General features: G+C 44.9%; 1 protein-coding gene across 8 annotated transcripts in view; it reads left to right on the top strand.

Moving 5' to 3' along the window:
* The window catches only part of ANKS1A (ankyrin repeat and sterile alpha motif domain containing 1A), an 823,551-nt gene that overhangs the window by 455,465 nt on the left and 345,464 nt on the right, over positions 1-22,622 (top strand). For all 8 annotated transcript variants that reach the window (XM_069238819.1, XM_069238817.1, XM_069238816.1 and 5 more), the window contains one exon: positions 16,649-17,295. In XM_069238819.1, the coding sequence (XP_069094920.1) occupies positions 16,649-17,295 (647 nt within the window). The remainder of the gene's footprint in view (positions 1-16,648; positions 17,296-22,622) is intronic.

The raw sequence follows: 22,622 nt of genomic DNA, 5'->3' as shown, positions 1-22,622 counted from the left end.
AGTAACAGGATCGAGTGACTCCTCCTCTCGGTTACAGTGCGCATGGGCATCGACTCCATTGTTAGATTGTTTTCTTTCCGCTGTCTGGTTCGGACAGGTTTCCTCTCGCTCCGAGATTCCGAATCAGAAACCTTAGAAAACTCATTTAATCGTCGGTATTGTTTTGATCGCGTTCCATCTATACTCAAACCGATAGTACGGTCGGAATATAGACTTCGCCCTTCTGGGCGCGTGCACCCGACTCGGGCCTCTTCGAGCTTACCAAGTGGAAGCCTGATGCATCGGACTCCATTTCGATTCTGCCCTCGGTGCCACGCAAAGTTTCCCTATACAGACCAACACCTGGTTTGTAATCTGTCTTTCTCCGGACCACCGAGAAGAGTATTGTGAGGCCTGTCGATCGTTTCGATCCAAGAAGACCTTGCGTGATCGGGGAGCCAGAAGGTTAGAGATGGCATTGAAAAGTACAGAGCATCTCAATGTCATGGAAGAAGAACAGGCGCAGACAGCAGTCTCCATCCGAGAAAGAATCGGAAGAAGATAGGCCTATCACTGCTGGCCATTACATGAGTACGTGTGCCCCTACGACCACATACAAAAGACCACCGAAAGCCTTCGGTACACCACTTCCAGAAGGCCATGGTTCGACCCGAAAAAAGTCTATTGTCAACCGACCTTTGGGTTCGGCGCTGAAAAAGGCCACTCCTCCGTCCACTTCGGAGTCGAGTAAATCGGTAAAGAGTTCTGCCTCGGACTCCAGTAAGCGTCCTCACTCCTCGGAGGCGAAGCTTCGAAGCCCTGCTTCAGAGCCGAAACAACCGACTCCCTTTTTGGGACCGAAAAAGATCCAAACTTAGGAATCCAAGAAAGCTTCTTACACGGAGGAACAAGGACTTTCGAGCCGCCTCAAACAAAGTTCGAAGTCAATGCAGGAATCTTACAGACCTTCTGATGAAGACACTGAGATTCAGCCTATACTGGAGGTTCTGGATGAGAGACAATCTAGAATCCACATACACAACATAACTGGCAGAATTGTTGCTGCACCAAACTAAAAGAAAGCTGGTTTTCAGGAAGAATTAGACACTGTTAAACCACCAGCAAACATTTACCTGCCCCTACTTCTCCTCATTCACCACAGCTTTCTTTTTCTCCTCAACACACCAGTCCACCACTGTTGCCTTCACCAACGCACTCACAATACTCTATGTGGGGATACAGTGGATCCTTGGGATTTATATGACCCGGATCCTATTCCAGATAATGATCCTGACTTATACCCCTCCAAGCCTTCTCCACCAGAGGACACGCAGGTTGTTTCCAGGGCAGCTGCTTATCATGGGGTGCTCATGCATACTGAGCCCCTAGAGGAGGATTTCTTGTTCAACACTCTGTCCTCTACTCACTCTAGATATCAGTGCCTTCCCATGTTGCCTAGAATGGTCAAACATGCAGACCAAATTTTTAGTGAGCCAGTCAAAGCTAGAGTAATTACTCCGCCTATTGACAAAAAGTACAAACCTGTTCCTACAGACCCAGACTACATCACACGCCAAGTTCCTCAAGATTCAGTGGTAGTGAGTGCGGCTAGAAAAAGGGCTAATAGCCAATCCTTTGGGGATGCTCCTCTACCTGATAAGGAGAGCATGAAATTTGATGCTGGCAAGAGAGTGGCCACACAAGCGGCCAACCAGTGGCAAATTGCAAATTCGCAAGCACTTCTCGACAGATACGATAGAGCCCACTGGGATGAGATGCATGAGCTCCTGCAGTACCTCCCAAAGGAACATCAAAAGAGGGCACAGCAGATTGTAGAAGAGGGACAGGCCATAAGTAACAATCAGATAAGGTCTGCCCTCAATGCTGCGGATACAGCAGCCAGAAGTGTCAACACTGCCATTAGTATAAGAAGGTATGCATGGCTACGCTCTTCTGGCTTTAAACCAGAAATCCAACAGGCAGTACTCAACATGCCTTTTGACAAGAAACACTTATTTGGGCCTGAGGTCGATCACAGGCCACAATTTAGGGGAGGATTCAAACTGCAATCCTCTGAAGCTTCTACCTCCCAGGCAGAGCAGGGACAACAGCAGCAGCAACATCAGAGAGGGGGATTTAGAGGGTCCTATAGCGGCCAATATTTTAGAAACCGAGGCAAGTTCCAAGCCTCAAAACAAGCCACCATACCATCCAAATGGTGACTTATTTCCCACCCCTCCACCCCACACATCTCCTGTGGGAGGAAGACTACAGCAACTCCACTCTCATTGGCAAAATATCACCACAGACAATTGGATTTTATCAATTATCCGCAATGGCTATTGCCTAGAATTCATCTCCAAACATTTAACCACGTTGCCACAAATTGTCCCCAGAATACAATGTTCTATTACAACAGGAGGTACAATCGCTACTGCTAAAACAAGCAATAGAATTGGTTCCACATTCTCAACAAGGAACAGGAGTATACTCACTATACTTCCTCATTCCCCAAAAAGATGGCACTCTAAGGCCTATCTTAGACCTCTGTTCTCTCAATCTATAAATCCTGTCAGAACACTTTCACATGGTAACTCTGCAGGACATCATTACACCATTACAGAACCAAGATTACTTGACTGCTTTAGACCTCAAAGATGCGTATTTCGATATAACCATCCATCCACCTCACAAAAAATACCTCAGGTTTGTCATAGCAGGAAAACATCACTTCAAAGTTCTGCCGTTCGGCATAACAACAGCTCCAAAAGTATTCACAAAATGTCTAGCAGTAGTAGCAGCCTACTTAAGAAGGCAACACATTCACGTCTTTCCATATCTAGGCGACTGGCTAATAAAATCAAGCAATTTTACACAATGCCAACAACACACTCAATACGTAATAAAAACCTTACATACACTAGGGTGCACTCTAAAGTACCACTAATCTCACCTTCAGCCAGCACAAGTACAACCTTATCTAGGTGCTACTCTCAATTCTCAAAAAGCCCTAGCATATCCAAATACACAAAGGATACAGGCTTTCCAAAATCTCATACCACACATACAGCCAAATCAACAATACACTGTAAGATTTATCATGAAGATTCTAGGAATGATGGTATCTTGCATATCGATAGTACCACATGCAAGACCCAACATGAGGCCATTACAACAATCTCTCACAACAATGGCCTCCCGCACAAGGTCAACTGTAAGATCTAGTGTTGATGGACCGCCAAATGCACACGTCCCTTCAATGGCGGAATCTCAGCAATCTAATGAAGGGGCAGTCATTTCAAGACCCTGTGCCTCAGACCATAATAACAGCAGACGCATCAGTGATAGGTTGGGGGAGATCATCTAGACAACCTCACCATTCAAGGGGAATGGAATTCCAAACAGAAAGAATTTCACATAAACTATTTAGAATTATTATCTGTGTTCCTTGCCCTAAAAGCATTTCAACTCCTTCTCAAACACAAGATTGTTCTGATAAAAACAGACAATATGACAACCACGTACTACCTCAAAAAACAAGGCGGGACACATTCACCTCAAATGTCCCTTCTAGCCCAGATAATATGGAAATGGGCAATTCACAATCACATTCATCTGTTAGCAGAATACATTCCAGGAATACACAATCAGCTGGCGAATCTCCTAAGCAGGAACCACCAACAGACACACGATTGGGAGATTCACTTTCAGGTACTTCAAAGGTACCTTCTAAAGTGGGGAACACCAGAAATAGACTTATTCGCAACAAGCGAAAACGCAAAATGCCAAAATTTCACATCCAGACACCCACATCCCCTATCCAAGCGCAATGCTCTATGGATCTATTGGTCAGGGATATTTGCTTACGCTTTTCCCTCTCTCCCACTCCTTCCCTTTCTAGTCAACAAACTACATCAGACATCTCTGACCATGATACTCATAGCCCCAACATGGGCACGTCAACATTGGTACACCACACTCCTAGACCTGTCGGTAGTACCTCATTCCAAACTATCAAACAGACCTGATTAATTAACACAAAACAAAGGTCAAATCAGGGACCCAAACCCCGGTGCTCTCAATTTAGCAATTTGGCTCCTGAAGCCATAGAATTTGGATACCTAAAACTTCCATTAGAATGTATGGAAGTGCTTAAGCAGGCACGTAAACTTACTACTAGACAATGATATGCTAACAAATGGAAAGGATTTGTTTACTACTGTCAATCTAAAAACACTGATCCACTTTCAGCATCATTACAAGATATTGTATGCTACCTACTTCATTTGCAGAAATCAAATTTAGCTTTCTCATCCATTAAAATTCATCTTACTGCAATATCAGTATACTTGCAGACTATTCAACACACTTCTCTATTCAGAGTTCCAGTTATAAAAGCCTTCATGGAAGGATTAAAATGCATTATTCCGCGTAGAACACCACTTGTTACTTCTTGGAATCTAAATATCGTACTTACCAGACTCATGGGTCCACCTTTTGAACCCAGGCACTCTTGTCAAATTCAATTTTTGACATGAAATGTTGCCTTCCTAGTAGCTATTACTTCATTATGAAGAGTTAGTGAAATAAAAGCATTCACTCTTGAAGAACCTTTTTTCCAAGTACACAAACCTAAAGTTGTAGTTTGGACAAATTCCTACCAAAAGTAGTATCTCCTTTTCACATCAACCAGTCAGTGGAATTGTCAGTCTTCTTTCCACAGCCAGACTCAGTTGCAGAAATGTACTATATAGATAGATCTAAAGATTTTAGGAAAACAAAACAACTTATCGTTGTGTTTCAGCAACCACATAAGGGCAATCATATCTCTAAGCAAGGGTTAGCAAGATGGATTGTTAGATGCATACAAACATGTTACATTAAGGCAGAAAGACAACTTTTGATCACACCTAGAGCACATTCTACAAGAAAGAAAGGTTCGTCTATGGCATTTTTAGGAAACATACAAATGGCTGATATATGTAAAGCTGCCATATGGTCTACTTCTCATACATTTGCAAAACATTGTGTCGATGTATTTTCAAAACAACAAGCCAATGTTGGCAAAGCTGTCTTAAGAATACTATTTCAGACAACTTCAACTCCTACAGGCTAGCCACCGCTATTTTTGGAAGGGTTAACTGCTTTGTAGTCTATGCATAGCATGTGTATCTGCAGCTACACATGCTATCGAACGAAAAATGTCACTTACCCAGTGTACATCTGTTCGTGGCATGTAGTGCTGCAGATTCACATGCACCCTCCCCGGAAGCCTGTAGTCGTTGGAAGTTTATCATTTGTACATATGTAGATACATTTACATTTGCATGGACATCTATTTATATTCTTATATTCTATCACTCCTTCCTTCACCCTTTGCGGGAAAACAATCTAACAGTGGAGTCGATGCCCATGTGCACTGTAACCGAGATGAGGAGTCACTTGATCCTGCGTCTCTGAAAATACTTATTTGAACAAAAACAACTTGTAACACTCCGAGCCCAACAGTAAATATTGGAAGAGCTATGCATAGCATGTGGATCTGCAGCACTACATGCCACGAACAGATGTACACTGGGTAAGTGACATTTTCCATATATATCTTGTAACACGTCGCACCCTCTCTCCCTCCACTCCTGAAAAGAAACATTCTCCATAAGTTGCCGGACTGGGTGTAGTATCCAGATAGGAGCATCCCTATGAAATGGAGCCTTTCTCAGGATCTTTTGTGCAAACCTTTGCCAGATGGTCGCTGTAGTGTACACCAGCTGGGGGTTCGTAGAGGGGGAACACCTGTCCCAGCCATAAGGACTTTGGGTAGTCGCCCTGCCGGGAAACTGCCCACCAGTAGGCATTTCTCCCAATTGTCCTGGGGCACCAACCAGTGTGCCGCATGCTGCAACTGCGTGGCGTGGTAGTGTAGGTCAAAGTTTGGTACCCCCATCTTCATACGCTCTTTTTAGAGTTAGAAGGGCCTCCCTACTACTTCTAACCCCCTACAAGAGTTGGACCAGCATGGCATCCATTGGTTTAAAGACCTTAGCTGTATTGGGCACAATAAGGTTTGCAGTGTGTACAGGCACCTGAGCAGCATCACCATCTTTGAGATGGCTCCATCAACGACAGAGGCAGGGTATTAAAGAACTCTATGGACGAACCGAGACCTGTGAGGATCCTATCGATGTTTATGCTCAGTTGTCGGTCTGTCGTGTGGGCCACCCTGATGCCCAGATATCTGAAGTTATCCAATTTCCATCAGAGGCCCAAGTTCGGCAGGTCCTCCTCCGGCGTTCTCGCCTGTGGATAAATTAGGGATTTACCCCTGTTGAGTCAGAGGCCAGAAATGCCCCCAAATGTGTCCAACAGCTGTAATAGCTGGGGCCCCAAGACCCGTGGGGAGGATAAATAAAACATGGTGTTGTTGGCATACAGGAAGATAACATGCTTTGCATCTCCAGCCTGAATGCCTCGTTGCCGCAGCTCATGATGGACCCAGATGGCTAAGTGCTCAATACCTAGGGCAGATAATGGGTGATAAAGGGCATCCTTGCCTCATGCCCCTTCCCAGAGCCCACTGTTCCGATCGTATGCCCCCTGTCCTGACTCTCATGCGTGGGTTAGTGTAAAGGAGGCTTACCCAGCAACAGTATTGGGGCCAAAACCCATAACTTCTAAGAGCCTCTAGCATATACCCCCAGTGTACACTAAGAAAATCCCTAAATTGACAAGTACTACAAAACCCCTAATGGCTCACCTGCTTGTTTCACTGATCAAGTGAGGACACACTCAGCCTTTCAGCTGAGGCACAGAGGTGATCGAGAAATCAAATGAAACCTAAGGCAACTCCAGACAAGGAGAGTAGTGTGGTATAAACTAAGAAATAAACTGGTTTAGCACACCAAAGTTTGACTTTCCCCACCATGAGTACCTGAACTTAGTTCAGTGAAATGCTTGAGTGTAAAAGTACAGGTTGTTGTAGTCCCACACAACCCCACCTTTTATACTATTTACCTATGATCTTATCTTAAATGGTAAATTTTTTAGGAATTTGACATAACTTTTGTGCAATAATATACTAGTCTTAGCTGCCTTACAAACAAATATGGTAAAAATGTTAATTTAGTCTACATTGTTTATTCTGTAATTAACTGACCTTGCCACCTATTCCATGTCTTATTGATGGCATTGTTTAGATGACTTGTCACCTTGTCTACTCTTCACGACACTAATAATAGAAACTGGATCCAGCAGTGGTTGTCTTACCCTACCATACCCGCTGTCGGACGTCTGGGGAAAAATACAGCATTTCCAGCCATGGTCCAGTACAACAGACAAGCTAATATTAGACGCAGTGAAAATATGCCACATTTTAGAATTTACTCAAATTCCTCTGGATCACCCTTCGAAGAAAGAGTTTTACAACCATCTCCAATAATTGAATGGGGAAATCCCAGAATTGTTCAACAGCGGTACGATAGCTTGTGTCACAAGTTGAAATAGATAAAGGATTTTATTCCTGTTTTTTTTTCTTGTATTAAAAGGATCAGTAGAGTGCCACCCAGGTTTACATGTAGGAAAACTAAACAGGTATTTGAAGGAGCAAACCCTTGAGATAATCATGTTGCAAGATATCCTTTCATTTTCTTTGAGTGTCAGTAGACCCATAGGATGCCTACTTCATTAAAGCTATCCACCCAAGACACAGCAGAGTTAAGCATTTCAAATTAGGAAGCATTTATTGTTAGTTTAAATCACTTCCATTTGACCTGAAATCAGCACCATTATTTTTGTTCAAATAAACGCCCCTGGTGCTAGCTAGGCTGCAACTAAAAGATTTGTCAGTCTACTCTAATTTGGCTGATTTGAGGCTCCCTCCTTTGTTCAGGGTTTGACAGCAGTGCAAGAGAAAGCACCTCATCTGTCTTCTCTGTAATTGGTAATAAATTTAAGGAAATCAGTTCTGTCCGCGTTGAAGTCTCTCTAGGGTTTCCAAGGGCAAACATCAACATTTCCATAATGATGTTATGTCCTATAGAAAGATGTTCAATACTTTAGCAAAGAGCATCTCATATTCAACCTTAGACTAAGTAACTGTGAGGAAATTAAAGATAGTTATAGGATGCATATATTATGTATCTGTTTAGCTCCTCAGTCGCCTAAGGATGTACAGTGGTGTCAAGAAGGGTGTAATTTGGGACAACAAAATTCTATAACAAGCTTGATGACATTCTCTTTATTTTAGTGGTTAATGAAAGATAACCTTCAAAAAGGTCAGGCACTGGTTTTGCCTTATTTAATTCCAATGACAGATGCTTCCCAAGTAGGTTGAGTTGAATATTTGAGCGGCTTACATGTCAGCAGCAAGTGGTCTCAGTGGGAGTCCAAATCAGTTCTATCCACGTTGAAGTCTAGTGTTTCTGTGGGCAAACATCTTCATTTCCACTATGAAGTTATGCCCGATAGCAGAAAGGTGTTTAAAACTTTAGCAAGGAGCATCTCCTATTTAATCTCAAGACTAAGAAACCGTGAGGAAATTTAAGAGGTCAGACACTGGTTTCTGCAAAGCCTTAATTTAAAACTGACAGATGCATCCCAAATACGTTGAGGTGAACATTTAAGTGGCTTACGTGTCATCAGCAAATGGTCTCAATGGGATTCCAAACTTCACATTAACCTGCTAGAACGAAGGGCAGTTAGGTCAGTTCTCAAAGCCTTCCTTCTTGAAGTAAGAGACACAAGTGCTGATTTGAAAAACACAGTTTGCTACATCCACAAAGAGAGGAACGAGATTTATCCCCTTATCACAAGAAGTTTCGAGACTCCAGTTCTGGGCACTGGAACACTAGGGGGTCCTTTGTGCACAGCTTGTTTTAGGTCTTTAGAATGTCTATGCAGAATGCTCTAAACCATCAAACTACAGAGACTCAGCAGGGGCGTAGGACAATATAGTTAAATCCCATCTTCCGTCGAAGGGGAACATCAAAATGGGACATGTTCATGATGCATCAAAATTGCAAAAGTCACATCTTTGAAAGCATGTGGGCCTGTCCAGAATCTGGCAAAGAAGCGTTGTCAATAAATTGGAGGTGAAAATTAATTGATGCCTTTCCTCCAACTCCTTTGGTTCTCAGGATTCCTTACGAGGTGAGCTTACCATACAAGTTCATTCTTATTGCTACAGTGTGGCAGAGATGGCACTGGTTCTCAGCCATGAAGCATGTCTCTAGAGATTCCACTGCAGTTCCTGGACCTGTTTCTACAGAAATGCAACAAAGCACAAATTCTGTATCATACTTGTCAAGTCCATGAAGGTCACAGCTTTGCGTCTAAAGAATTTGGTGCCTTCGACATTCTTGAATACTAAAGGAAATTATTGCAAGTTGCAAGAGCCTTATCTACTCTTAACTCATATGGTATGAAATGGAAGAGTCTTCCATTGGGCTCAATCCTAGCATTTGGATCTGCTTAAGATGGCTGTTCCCCAACTTTTCTTTTACCTGTTGCAGCTAGCACAGGGACCTTGGTTATTCTGGTGTCATAGGTTTTTGCGGTGATTTCTCGCTATTTAAATACAGTAGCTGAACAACTGTCTTTAATTATCCTTTCAGAAAATAAAGCGCTTAAGTTTGTTCGATCTTTTCAGCCAGTGGTTACATTTTACCAACATTGTGGTTGAACACATTTATTATATAAAGCATACAGAGACCTTCTGATTGACAAATCAATTATTTGGTAAAAAGAGGCAGACTTCTATCTAACCCCTTTTGCTAAATGGGCGATTTCTAGCATTGTCTTTGCTCTGGAGGTTTTAGGTAGATCTATTAATGGCAGAGTTTTTGATCCTTTAATGAGAATAATGCTTATTGCGTCCCTGTTGTTTGCTGCAGTAAGTCTTAACGATCTACGTAAAGAAGCAGCCTATCCAATCCAGTCATGCCTTCGCAAAGCATTGCTATATTGACTTGAGGTGGAAAATTAAAGCAGCGGTAGGACAAGCAGTTCTACACAATTTGTTTATATAAGGTAAGATATGTTCTTGCCTTCCACTTTGTATATAGCGATATTTATTTAAATATGTATATAGTGAATATAACTTACTGCATTTATAATCTGTATTCCAACACGTGAATCTATCGAAGATTCAGTGCTCAAGAAGAAATAGTTCCTGACCTACAATTTCAGTTCTTATGTTATTTGTATTAGTAGAGGGCTCAATCACCTAGGGAGTATCCTGGTGCTTAAGCATGAGCAGCATGGTCAGGCCTAGGGCTAAGTTGGTCGAGCCTATTCAAAGAACTTTGTCTTCAGCGTCTTCTGGAATTTGAGAAGTGAAGAGGCTTCTTGCATGTGCATTGGCAGGTCATTCCAGTATTTAGGTCCGTTTACCGGCTCAGTTTCTTCATATGGGTCGGGTGTGTGCGCGCATAAGATTCAAACTGTACAGCTGTGTCTGGTGGGTTTGTGGAAAGTGATGCAGCTGTTAAGGGAGGCTGGGCCTGTTTTTTGTAAGGCCCTGAAGATGTGTGAAGGTTTTGAAAAGAGCTCTCTGGCCTAGAGGATGTTTTTGTAGTTCAGTTTGCTCCTGATGAGGGCTATAGGGGACAGTTCTACTTGTGCTGCTGGAAAGTTATTTGAAGATCTACTTAAGCATTTTGCAGACGCGGAAGGCTGTAACCGTTTTTACATGAACAGTCATGATGAGTTGTTTGTCATGGACAATGCTGAGGTTCTTGGCATAGGCGGTAGGGTGGGACAGAGTTCTGCTGAACTCCAGGTGGAGTCCTGAAGTGATGTTTTTCTGTAAAGAATCATGTTGTTTGTCTTGTCTGTGTTAAGTTTGAGACAGTTGGTTTTCATTCAGTTGCATATAGGTTGCTAACTCGGCTCTGATGGGTAAGTGTTTTGTCTGAGAAGAAAAGTATTAGTTGTGCATCATGGGGGCGTAACATAGGATGTTGATTCCTTGTGTGCGGATGATGCTGGTGAGCGGGTGTCATGTAAGTGTTGATGAGGGTCGAACTACGAGATGATCCTTGCGGTACTACAACATAGATGAGGTTGCAGGGCATCCGAGCATTACAGGGCTACACTGACAAACTGCATATGGCCCAACAGGAAGGAGATAATACAGCGAAGTGCAGGTCTTTTGATGCCGGTTTCATGAAGTTGTTTGAGGATGGGGTGGGATAACATGTTAAATGCTGCAAAGCGGTCAAGTAGGATGAAGCTGTGGTGTCTCCTCTGTCCATGATCATCTGTATGTTTTCTGTAGCAGCTATGAGGGCTGTTTCCATGCTGTGTTTAGTTTTGAACCTTGATTGAGTGGCATTTAGGAGATTGCTTTTGCTAAAGTGGTCAGCTAGGCAGTTGTTTTTCAGCTTTTCCTGGACTTTGGTGGGTAGGGTAGCAGGTAAATGGGTCTGTAACTTGCTAGTGTTGTCAGGTCTGCAGAGGAATATTTGGAGTACCCTGGGCTGTTTACAGGTAGGCGATCTTTGTTATGGAAGTGTTCAGGATTGGGGTGAGCACTGAGCTGATGGGTTGCAGTTCTTTGAAGACATAGGGGGGCAAGGGCCCTATTGGGCTCCAGAATAGATGGACTGCATGCTGGATGTGGTTTCTTCTGTGGTGATAGCTGACCAAGCCGTTAGTATGGTCCCTGTTGACCAGGTGGGGAGTCATGTTGCAAAGTCCATGAGTCGAGTTGGGGTTTTATTTGTCGCATATGCTAGTAATCTTGCAGCAGAAAAACTGGGATGGTTTGGTTGGTGCATAGGTGATGCTGGTGGAGCTAGCTGTGGGGGAGGTGAAATCTTTTACTATGGCAAAGATCTTTTTTGGTGCTGGTGTCAATGCAGTCTGCGGGCACGGACCTTTTGGTGGCTCACATCTTGATTTTGTAAAGTCTGAGGGCGGTTTTGAAGTTGTTCATGTCCTTCTTGTCCTGGATCATACTCCCATCTGCTCTTCAGTTGCTTGCATTGCTGTTTGGTCATACCCAACTCTTCTGTGACCCACCAACTTGCGGTCTGGATCTTGGTAGTCATGTTGGATTTCAAAGGTGCCAGGGGGCAGGTGGTGACCCAGGAATTAGAATAGGACATAGTGTCAGGGAAGACGGTGTTCCATGAGTTCTGTGGTGCAGGCATCCTCTGAGACATTGTCTCAGTGTTGGTAGGCAGGTTTGGCAGTGTTGGACCTGTGGTGATCGGAGGATGGATATGGTGAAATTCATCAGAGCCTGGTGTGTCCAGGGGATTGGCTTTGGCTCGTTTACCGTAATATAGCTGAAGGTGGTAAACATCTGGTCCATTAGGTGTTCTGCAGCATGAGTGGGTCCATCCAGTCGTCTGATAAGGCTGAGTTTTTTCAGGTCTTTGAATAGTATAGTGGTGGTGGGAGTCTTCAAGGTGGAAATTGAACTCTCAAAGGAGGCTGAGAGCTTGAATCAAGTATGATGGGTGTGATGAAGTCCACAATGTTGCTTGAAAAGTCACTGTGTGGTCCGAGTGGTCAATAGATGCAAGAGCTGGTCAGAGTGAAATTGGCAGCAACGTGGACTTTATAGGTCAGGTGCTCCCTGTTTCCTTCTGTTACCTCTTGGGTGGTGGTGCAGCTAATGGGGCCCTTGCAGACAATTATACTTCTGCCTCTGTGTTTATGTTGTCTGGTGATCTTGTAGTGGGGAAGGATGGCTGTGGAGATGCTAGGGGTAGATGAGGGGGTCAGCCAGGTTTTTATGAGGAAGAGCAGATTCAGTTAGTGTTTGTGAAGTAGGTCCCAAACTTCAGTGGCATTCTTGGTGAGAGATCAGGTGTTGAGAATGCAGGACAGGATAGTTTGGCGCATGGTGCAATGGATGTCTGGTATGAGTGTCTGTGAGTAAGATATTGGGTGCTGTAGGTGTGGGCAAGGTGAGTGGTGGATGAGGGAAAGTACCGGAGAATGTGCTGGTGGTGCATTAGAACAACACATTGGTGATATGTGGGGTGGCACTGCAGCAGTGTAGCAAGCAGCATCTGGGGTTGACAGCATGGATGGTCATGGCAGGGTAGCAGTGATGTAGGTCTGGACCAGGGTTCCTTTTGCAGGGTGCAGGCAGGGCGTGGACAAGCATCGACTGGCTGACCTATGGCTTGGTCTATTCCTGCAAATAGGTAGGTCCTGGAGGATGGAGGAGCACAGGGGATGGCTGGGTGATTCTATGAAGAGGTGCGGCACACAGGAGAGCACCAGCTGGGAGACGTGAAAGGTAAGGCGCTCAAGGGAGGCCAAAAAAGAGGAGAGAGAAAAGCAAAAAAAAGTGCAGAAAAACTATGAAAATAGTAAAAATGGGCGCAAAAAAAAGAGAACAGTGATAAAGAGCAATTAAAGCTTAGGAAAAGAGCTGTATACACTTGGTTCTCTCCCACTTTTTAAACCAGCAAAAGTGAGACAGTGAGAAAGTGAGAAAATCAAGCAAAATCTCAAAAGCAGCGGGGATCATTGGTATCTTTCTCCAAAGGGACAGACATCCCACTAGACACTAAGGGGAAAATTAAAAGATGGTGTGGGTTGCTGCACCCTGGCATTGAGCCAATCCCCCACCCCATTGGGGGAGAGAAAGCCCACTAGACAAAAAGGGGTGGGCGAGGATTGTCCTTGCATTGAGTCACGCCTGACCCCACATAGGCACCTGCAGTCTTTCTGTCCCGGTGACCTGCCCACCCCCCAAGATTTGGGGGTGGGGGGGCAATGGGAACTATCCCCAATTTCTCCCCCACAACTTCCTTACTTGCTGTCCACCAGTATCAAGTGGGCTTTATGCCTGTGAGGGCAGACACTCCACTAGCTAGACAACACCAGGGATTATTTGTTTGAAAGAAGAAAAACAAGAATTTGCAATGTAACGGGTCTCGCGTTTGCTCGTGTTAGAGCTAATAGCGTTGTAAACTCCTCACCGGACTTTTCTTGCGTCATAAACCATGTACGTAACCGGATAAAGTGCAATTAACTGTGTAACAGGGTCGATATTATGCAAAGCGCTTGACTTCTGCCAAGCGAGATCGCGTTGCGAAAATAGAGAAAAAGTAGTACACAAACCGAATGGAAAACCGCGAGCCTCGTATGTTTTCTGTACTTGGTCGATGCTCTTGAGGAGGGCTAACCACCGGAAAAGGCATGACGTATGCATGCCTTCCACTAATGAAATCAAGCAGATTCTAACAGGCAAGCCCACGAACCAATGAAAGACACTGACGTCACGTGGACGGGGCTCCGAGCCCTTATTAATTCCTAAAGCGTCTCGCTAGCTAAACGCATGCGAAGCAGGCGCGACCCTAAAAAAGAATGGGTTTGGGATTTCCTGCTCTGGCATGGGGCCTGACCAAACCCCAAAAAGGGCCCCAGAGTCTTTCTGATTGACCCAGATTTGCTGATTTTCTTATCACCTTTGATATTCTTCCTTGTCTGTAGAAGCGTGGGAATGCTGGATGACCGGAATTTTGAACCCCGCCACCCCACCCCACCACAGATTCTGGAACTTTGTCACAGAATTGTGTGGAAAATTATTTTCATGGTGAAGGTTTGATGTGTCCATGTAACAGTTTTGTGCCTATCATGTTGTGGATGATGGGCACTGTCACGTTGTGGAAGTGTGAGACACAGGATAGTAGAATATTTATCAATTGAATTTCTCAACATTTTGGCTTCTAAATGTAAGCCATTGTGCAATTAAAAACACACTGGGAAATGACCTTTGAATTACGTGATAGTATGGGTAATCCAGAGTTCAGCGCTGTACGAACACCCACTATTCCTAAACTCATTATCTGGGGCGCATTTCAAAAATGTACAAGTTGCCTTCATACCCATTTTTTGATTAATTAGATTTAACCATAAAAATTGCTGCATAGTCTGTAAGCAATGAAATATTATCAGCTTTAGCTCTGCTGTTGACACTGGGTATTGCTTGGTTTTCGACATCCAAAAACTCTGTATTTCTGCTACCAAAAGGGATCAGACGTACATAAAGGTATATAACTTTTGTAAATCTGCCACTGAGAGAAAAAAAACAGATGAAAAGTTTGTCACTTATTTATATGTTTTCGTACGTTTAAATTTTTTTGTTTATTTCAACAATTAGTTGTGTTGGAAAAATCATTAGCGATCTACCCAAATGGCCCCTTGCTCAATTTGGAATTGTCTACTTTTCAGCAGTGATTAGCGTTCTGGGCTACCCAGTGGGTTGCACACGTTTCCAATTCTTTCTGCAAGTAGGTCCAAACCAAAACAAATAGGAAAATTACACTACTACTGTTTGGAAAGGCATAAACTGTTGTAGCATTTGTTTGTTTTTTAAACAACTGTTCTTGCTCCTGGAAGCTAGAAAGATGAACTTAAAAAAGCAAACCTTTTGTTGATGTCATGTTTGTGGGAAAAACAAACGTTTCCTGCAAATAACTTTTTTAAACTATTTTTTTTAAACTATTTTTTTTGCTATTTTGTGGCTACATTTTCTGTTCCCTCCAATGTAATGTACAAACCTCTACAAACCCTTTTCACCTTTAAAATACTGAGCATGTGGAGAATAAAAGGAAGGACAATAAGTCGGCCTGGATACGTTTTATCGGGGGGGGGGGGGGGCGGGGGGGAGGGGATTTATGAATGCTTAAGCGGCTTTTGCCCCAAACGTCGAAAAAGGCTGGGGCTGGAAAACCCTCAGCAGCTGAGGGGTTAGTGGTGTCATCCAGAGCTCCGGGTGCCTAGGGTTTTGTGCTTAGTAAAAATCAGGACTGTGTAGTGTTTTTAGACAAAAATGGAAAACTAGCATAGATCTAAAATAAATGGTATATTTGCATCTTGAGGTGTAAACTTGTTTCCACGCATTCCGATTATGGATATTGTAACGACTACAACTCCCTTGGTGCACCATGGAAGAGGCAGCACTTCACTAAGCTGCTGATGAAAACGAACATGGGGTTTCCATTGCCAGCAGTATGTTCTGATAGCCCTCACTTTGAGACTTGCTGATAATCCGTACTCACTTCTCAGGAAGCTGAAATGGGGAAAGCATTTGAAAATGTCTGTTTGTAGCCGTTGTCTTTTGAATGTAAGGCTTAATCAGAGTTTTTGATAGTTAATCTCACTGGAATAAAGCCTTTTCTCGTGGACTCTGCACGTTTGTTTACTTGCTAAATTACTTCTCTTCTAAATAACTCCAAGTTGTACTTAAACGTGTGCAATCCTCCCCGCCGCCCCGTCCCCCCGCTGAGCTCTGCAGCAGTGCGAGGGAGTGGGTATGACTCGAAATAACCGTTTGGCCTTTATGGGCGACCCCAGAAGCCTCGCCCTCCCCTTTCGCTCTGTTAGCAGTATCCCGGCCATCTATAGCCAGACACAAGGTTGTTTGTGTGAATAGACGTCAAGTAACAAGTGCTGCTGAGCGGCATAAATCACCGGGATCGGGCTCGAGCAACACGTTCAATGTCTTTAGCTTTACAGTACGCTTTCTGTCCGTCTTGTTCCTGTTTCCTTCTCTCTATTGCTCTTTTTCTCGACCCTCCATCTGTCTTCCTCTGATTTCTTATTTCTACTGCTCCTCTTCCGTGCCTCTCATGTCTAGCTCTGTCCTGAATTTTCTTTCCCTCCCCCTTTTTTATTAAATAATGTTGCTGTGTGTTCTCCTTAGTTTACATCTCATCGGAAGACCTGAACCAGCAGAGGCGAAGCAGCAGTGACCGAAGTCGGGACTCTCCGGGGAGCTCAGATGACACGCAGTTGCTGGAGCAGTTTTCGGGGCTTTTGCATGGTTCGTCTCCAGTCGGTGAAATCAAAGAAGACCCCTTCAGACTTCTCTCGTCTATCAGTAAAGGTGCCCCCGAGGGGTTAACAACAGCCTCTGGATTGGGGTACTCATATGCCACGCAAATGGAGGGCACAGGGTCGCATCCTTCAGCTTTCACACAGACCCAAAGTCCCCCGGAGTCGCTAAAACAGCTTCTTTACACTTCTGTTCTCCGCACCAGCCCGAGTCGCTCGGATACAGAAACATCGGTGACTGACGTGGGACTTGTGCAGCCTTCCAGACCTGAAGAGGAGCAGGACGATGATGAGAATGGGGAGGGTCTAAATGGGGCAATGTCTATGGGGCAGCACAATAGGCCGAAAATGGAGCTGAGACTTAGTCGTAGTTTGTCCAAATCGGACTCTGATCTCCTGACTTGCTCGCCCACAGACGACGATGTGTTGGGAGGTCGGAGCGAGTCTCTATCCAACTGCAGTGCCGGCAAAAAACGACTGGAGAAGTCCCCGTCCTTCACCTCCGAGTGGGATGAGGTAGGTGTGAGCCTTGCCTGATGTGCTTACTCAAGCCGTCTGTGCTCCATGATTTGACTTACGGTGTTGTGGTCTTGAAGGGGTTGCTTGTCTGTCTCATCATATAATTTGTTTTATGGTAGAAAGGCAAAACATTTCTACCTTACTATTATTGATATATGTGATTATCAGATGTGGCCTTGTGCTTTTGTTTGTAGTGATGTGGATGATTTGTTAGAGTTGGTTCTGTATTGGCATTGCTTCTGGTGAGCTGCTTGTACGGATTTATATGCCACTACTATTGTAGTGAAGTTGTGGCTAGTATGTATTTGGTAATGCATCTATGTGTTTCGTTAATTTGCAGGCCTAGTAATAATTCTGTGAATGTGCGACCGTGCCTGTTAAGCGTAGATGTAGTGAATAAGTTGTTGGGTGTTAATATTACCACGTGGCATTGCTACATGGTAATATGGAACTATTCATGTGTGTACAGAAAGTAGTGCAACGCTACCTCTTTGAATGTGCTGTTAGTGCCAGCACCTGTGTAAGTACTGTTATGTTCAAGTTTCAGCCAGTTTCACAGTGTTTGCTACCATAAATGATTTGTGGGAGAAATATACTGTGCTGAAATGTGCAGGGATCCACGCAGATTCCAAATCTGGCAGTTATTATTGAGCTGCATCTTAGCTGCTGCACTGAAACCTCCTGACTGTGCTCTGGCGCAATTTGCTGACACTGTGACTCACTCAGCAGCACCCATGCTGTGTGCTTTGCGTTCAGAGCGCCAACCTGCAGTGTGGTGCGAGAGCTTTCTGTTTAGGTCTGGGTTTTGGCAGCACAGTTGTGTCAAGCCAACCTGTTGGTAAGAATATACACCTTTTAATTTGCCACTTAAAAGCCCCTTTTGGCCATGAGATTGAGACTGTCAATCACTTCTCGGCTCTGCCCAACAGAATGGGAGGTACAATCCCATTATATTGTCTTTTTACGTCTATCCTTCCACTACTTGTCAAGTGCTTGTATTGATCTGCAGAAGAGGCTATAATTGTAACCATCTTTGTTCCCTCCTCCTGAATCGCTTTTGTGTGCCCCACTTCAATATGCTAATGCTGCATGCATTAATACAGGGTTCTGCAGTCGGTCCTGGAGAGCCGGGTCCATGCCAGGTTTTTAGCATATCCACATTTAGAAAAAAAGATGTTTCAGAAATCTACATTTTTCTAAATGTGGATATGCTAAACATCTGGCATGGACCCGGCTCTCCAGGACCAACTTTGCAGAACCCTGCATTAGTACATTAATCTCAGACCAGTTTGCTTTGCCAGTGCTGGTTTCTGTCCCAGCTGGGCCTAACACAATGGCCAATATAAGGGAGCATGAAGCCCTCCTTTCGTTCGAGCCTCATTTTGGATGGGAGCGATCTGGATACCAATGCCATTGAAGAATCAAAGAAATAGGTTTGTTGTCAGTTCACTAATGCTTAAAAAATAACCAGATTTGTTTCTTTTTTTAGCTTTTCCAAGCACTGTATGTTAGAGATGTGCATGTACCGTAAGAATGTCAACTTTGTCTCTCTCTCCAATTAGTTACACTAATTACTATTTTATAGCACTTTTGTAAGTGTTTATTGAAATCCAAATGAGTCCTTTTTATGTACTTCGGAATAACAAGAGTGAGAAAAAAAGCAGCAGCGTTCTAAACTTATGTTTTGCAGTTTGCCTTAAGGGCCGTAACTTTGAGTCATAACTCACTAAAGTGTATTACAAGGATTGTAACTTGAGACCTTCATGTAACTTGAGTATCTCTGCAACAAATGCAGCGATATGTAGCTACCTGCATATAGTACGAATCTGTAACCTGCATGTAACACCAGTAACTAGACTGCACAGAGATCTGTCTATCAAGTGCACCCCTATCGTTCTTAAAATGTGAAACCTGGTGGTTACACACAACAACGCTCCAACTGAGCCGCATCTAACACTGGCTTAAAATAAAACCTCGTAAGGGCAGAATCCGAGGACCAGTCGGCCGCGTTCATAATATTTTCCAGGTGGGCACCTAAACTGAACCCCTTAGAGGCCATCGCACCTTGAGTGGAGTGGGCACCAAAGATATTTAGATCCGCTCCAGGCTCCTGCATGGCCCACCACACCCAGAAGGCAGTGGTGGGGAGGATGCCGCCTTATACAGCTTCCTAAGGGTTATTAACAGTTTGCTCAATTACTCCAACATTTCCTCATAGACCTTTAGACATTGAACTACACACAACTTAGTAGAGTCCAGAAATGCCGGGTACTCTGTGACCCTAGTATTGGTTTTTGTACACCTGCTGAGCGTAAAAGACACCCCCTAGTGGGAGAACGTTCTTCCAGTAATATCCAAAGCACGGATGTCTGAGACCCGCATGCATGGAACCATGCAGAGGTAGCATCGCTAGCTTCAAAGAGTTCCTTTCTTGACAGGAATCGATTTGGTTGCCATGACAGGAAAACGATTGAGTATCTTATTAACATCCCAAAGAGCCGAGTATCTTGGCTCTGGGGGCAGTAATAGTCTGATGCCTCAAAAGGCTACACACAAACGGGAATGGATGTTCCTCCACAGGGGGACCTGTCCACGGGCACGTGTCCTGCTGAGATGGCTGAATGAAAGGAGTTGATAGGGCAGTATGCCATCCCCTTTTTGGCTTAACAAGCCAGAAAATTCAGAACCTGAACTACGTCTGCACCCACAGGATTGCAACCCCATCACACACACCAATTACACCATCTCGTCCAAGCTGACCGGTATCACTTAATGGTGCCGGCTGACCATGCCTTTGACAAGAGGGTCCTCAGCCTTTGTCGAAAGTCCCGGGAGCGACCATCTACCTCTGTAATCTGCCACACCATCAGGCGGAGGGAACTTTCGAGCACCATCTGGTGTGGAATCTGATCCGCATTGAGAAGGAGAGTCGGAAATGGAGGGAGAGGGATTGAAAAATCCTTAGAAAGTTCGAGACGAACTGGAACCCTCACTTGAGATGTCTAACTCGTCCACCTGTTGATGCCTGATTGGAGCTGACGCCTGTGTAATCATTGCGAACAGGGGAAATGCATACCCTGTCTCGTATTTCCAGTCCTGTAGGAATGCATCCTAGATCGCTGCCAGGGTATCCGGCCTCCACTGGAGAGCTTGGGAAGTTGGTGGCACAATCTAGAGGCGAAAAGGTTCTCCGTAAATGGGCCATATTTGGTCAGCAGGCTGGCAAAAACTTCCGGACTGAGCTTCCGAAGGCTGGTATCCCAGAAGTGAAGGGATTTAAAATATGTTACCCAGTTCTCCTTACCGGGGAGATATTCTGCTATGACCGAGATCTGATTAGCAAGGCAGAATCACCAAAAATTGGTCTGAGAGGACCTTGGATCAGGTGCCCCCTAGGTGATTTATATACCTGGCAACCGAAATGTTGTCCATCTTCAGTAGGACTCACAACTAAATCTTGTCCCGGGTCCAGCAACGGAACGCAAAGAACCCAACCAGACGCTCCAAACAGATGATGTGTTTTCTCTGTTCTTGAGGAGAACCCAACCCACCTGTGGAAAACTCACCTCACCAATCGCCGCAGCCTAACCTGCTGGTGTCGGTCTCTGTAATGAGGTCTGGGGCAGACTCAGAAATCTGTCTCCAGTTCCATGCTTCCTTGTGGGAAAGTCACCAACGGATCTCCTCCCGTGCATCCTCTGAGAGGGTGACCAGATGGGAATAAGTGATGCCTTTTCGCAGGTGTACAGCTTTTAATTGTTGAAGGGCCCCATAGAGCGGGGGTCCTGGGAAAATGGCCTGGATGGATGACGATAAGAGAGCCACCAGGCAGCGAAGCTGTCACAAGGACACCCTTTGCCGAGCTAACGTTTTTCCGCAGCTCATGTAGAATCGTGTGCACCTTCCATGAGGGAAGACTCAGGGTAGTCTTTGTTGAGTCTATGACAAAACCTAGAAAAAACGTGTTTTGAGTGGGAACCTGAAGCAACTTCTTTTCATTTATGACACAGCCGAGGCTCTGGATCAGACTGACAGCTAGTTGTAGCTGGTCCAATGACTGCCATGGATCCTGTGCCAGAAGGCGCATGTTGTTTGGAGTTTGATCCTCTGCACCCATAAATGTTCCACCACCGGCATGAGAATTTCTGTGCACCAAGGGGTGCAGGAGACTCCAAAGGGCTGGGTTGAAAAGTGAAATGTCTGTTGCACCAGATAAGATGGAAGGAACCACCTGTGGTGCTGAAAGGCAGGAATGGCCAAATATTCGTCTTTCAGGTCCAGGCGGACCATCCAGCCTGCTGGTCATAAAACATAGCAGGGCTGGCTTCCCTCCATTTGGAAGTGGCGGTACACCAGCCACTCGTTTGTTGTGTATGTTTATTACCGGTCTCTGGTTAAAAACGTTAAAGCCCTTATGTCCTCTTCCTCTGAAACCCTGGCCGCGGGTTAGATAGAAGTTTCAAAAACATACTTGATCTTGGTTTTTGCTGCGCCTAGAACCTTGCCCTCTCAGATACTGGGAGTAGGACTTGATGGCCGAGCGGCCCCTGCCTCAGCCAGCCCCACAGAAAACTCAGGAGGGAAAAAACGTTTTTATAAAGGACTGGGCTTTGCCTAGTGACGTGAAAGTATTAACAAATTTCCAGAGGTCCTTTATAAAGGTCTCACCAAAATGTCCCCCTTGCGCCACTGAAGTCCACCTTTATAAGTAAGGATCATCTCTGCTCGGTGGGGAGCACGTAATTAGCATTGCCAGCAAAGGCAATTGTGCACTGAGCCCACCTGATAAAACGTCTGGGGAAATGAGGGAATCTGAAGCCTTGGCATCCTTGGCCATATCTAGGATCGTGGGGAGTGGGTCAAGAGCGCCAAGGAGTTTATCCTGGACCTATCAATGCCCTTTTTTGGGTCTTTAATACATTTGGCTATGAAGGTGGCCATTCTAGGATCCATTTCGGGGGCCATAGCTACATGACCGTCCAACTGTGGGCAAGGACATTTAGCCGTGAGGCAATTTCTGGAGTCTTTTCCCAGCGGCGCTCCAATTCTGTCTGCAGCATAATTCGCCACCTTTGTGGAGGGAGCCCACTCGGACGAACGGGGATGAAGGAGTTTGTTCAGGTCAAGCATATCTGATCAGTCATTTGGGGCACTGGGGTCAGTGGCAGGGGGTGTAGGGGAGGGACGCCATGGGTGGTAAGGGCCTGGATTGTCATCCGTGTCCCTGCGGGAATCATCGTCTCGGGGAGGGAGAGAGTTGCTGGGTCTGTAGACTTTTCGACCGGATTCAGAGAGTCCCCAGGGGTCAGTGAAGGATGGGCTTG

Source organism: Pleurodeles waltl, chromosome 6 (assembly GCF_031143425.1).
Source record: "Pleurodeles waltl isolate 20211129_DDA chromosome 6, aPleWal1.hap1.20221129, whole genome shotgun sequence".
NCBI lineage: Eukaryota > Metazoa > Chordata > Amphibia > Caudata > Salamandridae > Pleurodeles > Pleurodeles waltl.
Note: the sequence above shows the minus strand (reverse complement) of the source record. Positions and strands in the feature narration are given on the sequence as shown.